General features: G+C 42.1%; 1 protein-coding gene across 1 annotated transcript in view; it reads left to right on the top strand.

Moving 5' to 3' along the window:
- Positions 1-2,412: 2,412 nt before the first annotated feature.
- syt9b (synaptotagmin IXb) overlaps positions 2,413-5,768 on the top strand; it is a gene marked incomplete at its 5' end in the record, with an annotated part of 183,171 nt that continues 179,815 nt past the window's right edge. The window contains 2 exon segments of the mRNA XM_084316129.1: positions 2,413-2,473; positions 2,476-2,559. Of these exon segments, the coding sequence (XP_084172255.1) occupies positions 2,413-2,473; positions 2,476-2,559 (145 nt within the window).

The following is a 5,768-nucleotide window of genomic DNA, read 5'->3' as shown; positions in this document are numbered from 1 at the left end:
ACGGTTGGTGGTGAGAGCAGGCCCGCCATCTTGGATAAGTACAGCGGCGCTCCGAGTGCTGAAACTTTATTGGTAGACATTTCCACTGTGTGGCGCAGGCTCTCTAAGAGAGAAGATAAACGGTGCTTTGAACTAACGCTGGCAGCAGTGTCTAGGAGCGCCCAGACCATTTATTGTTTTGGAGAAAAAGCCGGCTTTAGATAGGACTTTTATTTGCTAACGTGGGCCCACTGTTAATTTCTTTTGAGTGTGATAATAATGTGTGGTTCCTTATAAAATACCCATTGAACTCCTTTACTTCTTACCTTGTTCTCCACCTACCGCAAAGCGGAGCAGTAGATAACCCTTAAAGGGAAGAGGTTCTTACTGTGTCTGTAATATAGAGTGAGAGCACTAGGTGCCCAGTGTGGAAGTAGCCTTGATAGGTATGTGATAATATGTAACATGCTAAGCCTTCAGTAAAGGAGACGTAAATGGGAGCACTGTGTGTGTGTCTTTAATGTGCATTCTGTCTAACCCTTTTCTCTCTGGGTAATGCTCATTATTGTTTAACCCTTTCCCCACCCCCTGCCTATAGTTCATTGTAAAAGGTCTCCACTCGTCATTAAGGAAGAGTACTGCTTTGGGGAGCGAATATATCATCCATCTTACTGCCATCGGGTGTGGGAGGGCTCAGGAAGTATTGGGGGAAGTGTGGGTGTGTGGGGAGCTACTGCTGATCGCCCTGGAGGGCAAGAAGGACCAGCGTACCAATCCTAGGCCCCACCCACTCCTGCTGCTCGACCTCCACTTCAACATTCCTGGCCTACAGTCGGGGACCCAGCTGGACTCAGCTCTGCTGCGTTCTTGCTACCAGGTGGCCGTGTACAACCACTCCCATAAAGCAGGATAATCCACTCTGCTACACATGGTAAGACATGCCAAGGTCCTGCGATAGTGCAATACACTGTTAGCTACGGATGAGGCACTGGGTCTTATGTACACTACTATACAATGCTATACTATACAATCTACAGTTGTACTATGTGTCCTTATGCTAGCTTGCTATATCCATCTGTCTGTAGGCCAACTGCATCAGTTCAGGAGGTTAAAGAAATTTGTGCAACAATTACATTTTTGCAATGTAAGTGTCCCTACCAAAGCTCAGATCAAATCTAGCCAATCTGCAGGCTCATTCCGGGATGGTAGCCTACCTCATAAATAATAATAATAATAATAATAATAATAATAATAATAATAATAATAATAATAATAATAATATTAATAATAATAATAATAATAATAATAATAATAATAATAATAATAATAATAATAATAATAATAATAATAATATATTTCCTTTATATAGCACCCTTTAAACTCAGTGAGATCTCACGGTGCTTCACTGCAGAAGGAAAATTAAATAAAAAATTAAATAAAAGGTTTATGACTTATGAAGAGAGAGAGAGAGAGAGAGAGAGAGGAGAGAGAGAGAGAGAGAGAGAGAGAGAGAGAGAGAGAGAGAGAGAGAGAGAGAGAGAGAGAGAGAGAGAGAGGAGGGGGGGGGGTGGGGGGGGTGACAGAGTCAAATTACCAACACAAGAGACAATGCCCAACCCAACATTTGAACACAACAACTTCCCTTTCAGAGTATATTTTTGCTATCGTGCCTCTATAGCCCCTGTTCAGTAAACTAGGGCATGCCGTTTTCCAGTGGGAGTGCTTGAGTAGCGGGAGAATGGGAGGGAGGAGGAAAGGAACTTCCTGTGTCTCTGTGTATAGTGCATTGAGAAATAATTGAGCGCACAGTGAAAGCCATCCATTCATGAAAGACCTGTTGCCTGGAGCTGCATAGAGCTTCAGTGATTCAGCACCGACAACCAGTGGACAGCGCTCCAGAGGGGAGAGAGAAACAAGAAAGAGAGAAAGAAAGCGGAGAGAGAGAGAGAGAGAGAGAGAGAGAGAGAGAGAGAGAGAGAGAGAGAGAGAGAGAGAGAGAGAGAGAGAGAGAGAGAGAGAGAGAGAGAGAGAACTGCGCGCTCTGTAATTGTGGATGATTTAAATTAACGGAGAGGAGGAGGAGGGCGAACGATGCAACGGATTTCTAAAACCCATTGAAAACTTATTTTTCGCACCCAAACCACGTTTATTTTCTAAGGGAAGACTTGTGTGGCGCGCCTTTAATTGATTGTATGTGTTTTTTTTTTTTATTACATTGCTCTAAAGCAGCAACATTTATTTCACAAGCAACGAATATCAGATGCGTCGTGCGCAACCGTTTTTTTTGCGCGCTTGATGCGTTTGGCACTGCCGGTGGTGTGCGTTTGACGAGCGAGGGTAGCGCAAGTGAGCTTTGCGAGTGTGTTGTTAAGTGTTAAGTGTGTAGTGCGGGACTAGCCGGATGGCCGCCCAGTCAGAAGGATGCTGGAAGCAATGCCTGCAGAACGAGAGGATGAGATTTGTCGAAAGGCACTGGAACTGCTCTCAGACCTCTGCTCCAAGGAGAGGTACACAATGACAACTGTCTGGATTTCATCTATTACTTCAGAGACCTGGCCAGACCGCGATACACAGACTCAGGTGACATTCTAATTCATAAAACCTATTAGAAAACTAGTGTGAAAATGATGTCCGTTTTATTTTATTTTAAAAAGTAACTTTTTTTGCGAGGTTATTAAAATGTAACCCATGGGAATAGTGGGTCTAACCTCTGTTTCTACTCGTGCTCTAGTAGCCACACCTGTGTGAAAAGACTAAATGAATAGACTACATGACCCACGCGCCGTTGGAATTCTGAATTGTGTGTGAACTTGTTGCTTGCTCTTCTCACAGTATATGTGACCCAGTCTGTGATGTAGCCTACAAGTCGCCAGGGTGAAATGACAGATAGACACAATAAAAAAAGTTTTTTTTTTTTTTTTTTTTTTATATATATATATATATATATATATATAACTACAGTTCGAGAGTTGAAGAACATATTTAGTACAACAGCGAACAGATATAATAACTCTAATTGTAAGAATTCTGTGTTTAAAAAAGGCCATTTTGAAACACAGTTGTGCTCTCACACAGAAGAGAGGTGGGGCTGGGTTTATTTTTGCATCTGAATAGAGCTGCGTGTTGGGATTCAGATTCACTGAGCAGGTAAAGGCATTCACACAGAGAGAGTCATTAACGGTAACGATGACACATTCAGGTGAGGGTAGTGTCCACGCCCCCCCCCCCAAACTAGCTGAAGTGTGAACATCTTTGAGAGACGTTTTCTCCCCTTGAGTGTTTTAGACAACAGACTGAGTTACAAGATTTAAATGAATATATGATATTCAAAACATTCTCATATTTCAAAGTATGACACATCATTTGAAAGCTTACATTCTGTACTTTCACAATCTGGAAAAATCTGGAAAATGAAAATGGAGACATGTGGGCTAAAGCACTGGTCGTGGTCACATATAGTCTAGATAAGATGGAATAAACAACCTGGCATGCAATATGATAATTATGTAGACGGTCTCTGCTTTGACAACAGTTTTACTTTAACTAATTAGTCAGCCTCCATTCTTCAGTGCATCTTCCAAGTTATTTAATAAACAGCCCCACCCCGTCGTCCACCAGGCTGCAGACAGAACACCTGTAAAGGAACACGCCAACATTATGGGAAATGCACTTACCATCTTCTCCAGAGTCAGACAAGAAGATAGATACCAAGTTCCTCTTTGTGTGTTCAGTAGAAAGCTATCCAGTTTTATGTTTTAAGCTAGTGGTCCATCTCCGCTTCCATTAATTTGTGCTAAGCTAGGCTAGTTTGCTGCCGGACAGTTTTCTACTGAACGCACATTGAGCAAATTGTTATCTATCTTCTTGTCTGACTCAGGAGAAGACAATAACGATGGCTGAAGAACAAACTTCCTATCTGCATAAAAAGAAAGTGGCGAAAAACCTCATATCTGCACTTTGCAAAGCACTAATACCTGGTCGGTATTGTTAACACATAATATAGTAATATACTGTAGTCCAAAAACAGTGTATTGTATTGGGTATCCTTAAAAATTTGCATTCTGCAAGAAAACAACACGAAAACAACACTTTCTCAAAAATGGGGAATTTTTCAGATAGGAGGTTTTGTTCCTTGGCCATCGATAAGCGCGGTTTCCCATAATGTTGGCGTGCTCCTTTAAGATGCTGTTAAAATAACATGGAAGATGGAGCACCTTCATTTGATTTGCTAAATTAGGTTGGTGGTTCTGTGGTACATGGTTTTATTCATGGACCATCGTGATAAAGGGTTGAGCAAAGATAAATGGAGGTAGTTTAGTTTGTGTGTGTGTGTGTGTGTGTGTGTGTGTGTGTGTGTGTGTGTGTGTGTGTGTGTGTGTGTGTGTGTGTGTGTGTGTGTGTGTGTGTGTGTGTGTGTGTGTGTGTGTGCGCGTGCGTGCGTGCGTGCCGCGTGCGTGTGTGTGTGTGTGTGTGTGTGTTTGTGTGTGAGTGAGTATGTGTATTTGTTGATTTTCAGTAATTTGCAGCTGGGCCTGGCTGATGCATTTAAATGTTACAATCATCATAAACATGTATGGCAGAGAGGAAGTGGAGACTAACAGATCAGCTCCCACAAGGAGGTGCGACCACTTCCTGTTGTGTGCATCGGTGTTCCACATAGACACACATACTGTATACCCAGGGGTTCAGCCATGGTATACAACCAGCAGGGTCAATTTAAAGACAGTAAAATGCATTTGTCCGGTTTTAAGGGGCACACTGAGGGAGAATGACGATTTCATCCAGAGGGTTTAATTAAGGGGGAAAGTGAATGAGGATTTTCCTCCAGAGGTCTTAAGGGGCAACGTGAGTTAGAATGTAGGTTACCCGATCATGTGATGATGTTATGAGTAGGTTTCATAACATTTAGACCCAATGTCCTTGGTTTTCAATCTAAAAGTTTAATCCCTTTTTTATGGCGAAGAAGATGACCTTTCCATTTGACGTAAACAAGAAAAGCATAATAGTAGTTATACTGCTTCCATAAACACGCCTCCAGGGTTTCTCATTGCGTTCTGTTTGTGCCCTGCTATATATGGGAAACACTTCCGTTAAGGGGGGGGGGGGGGGGGGGGGGCAATAATAATGATTAGCACCTAAACTAATGAGGAACTACATGCTAACAAGTCATTGATTAACCATCCATTACTCAAGTCTCAGAACGGATGTCTTAGTGCAGGAAATACCCCAGAATGGCTTCTACTTTGCTTCCTAATAACATAGTAAAAACTAGAAGAATGCATGTAGTAAAGTGCAGACCTCTGTCAAGGCTTAACAATCTCCCCACTTTTCCTTACTTTCACATGAAACATCTTACTGGGTAGATGGAAGAAACAAGATTTGCAATATTGCCAGTCAATAGACCCAAGCTATAAATCCATATGGTTGCATAGAGGAAAGGTCATGGGGTCACCCCCCTCTAGGTATCATGAATATTCACAGATTTGTGACTGCACGACTAACAGGCCTGATGGGTGAGCACATCTTATGATACTTACTTCATAAGATATTACTAAGAAATTAAGCCATTACTTTTCAAGATATCTTGTTCTCAGTTTGGTCTGATGGTGGTGCTAGAAGAAAGTTATGAGGTCACCAAACCAATAGATTTCCTCCTGTCGGGTCATGAATGTGCGCAACAAATGTAGTCACTGTACAACAAATGGGTTAGGAGCTGAAAAGCTTGGTCTGATGTGGTAAAGAGAAAGATCATGGAGTCACTAGAAGCAAAAGCTTTCTCCCTCTTCAGG

Source organism: Notolepis coatsorum (genome assembly GCF_963971535.1).
Source record: "Notolepis coatsorum genome assembly, chromosome: 6".
In the NCBI taxonomy this organism is placed as follows: Eukaryota; Metazoa; Chordata; class Actinopteri; order Aulopiformes; family Paralepididae; genus Notolepis; species Notolepis coatsorum.
The sequence above is the reverse complement of the archived record's forward strand: the minus strand, read 5'-3'. Positions and strand labels throughout refer to the sequence as shown.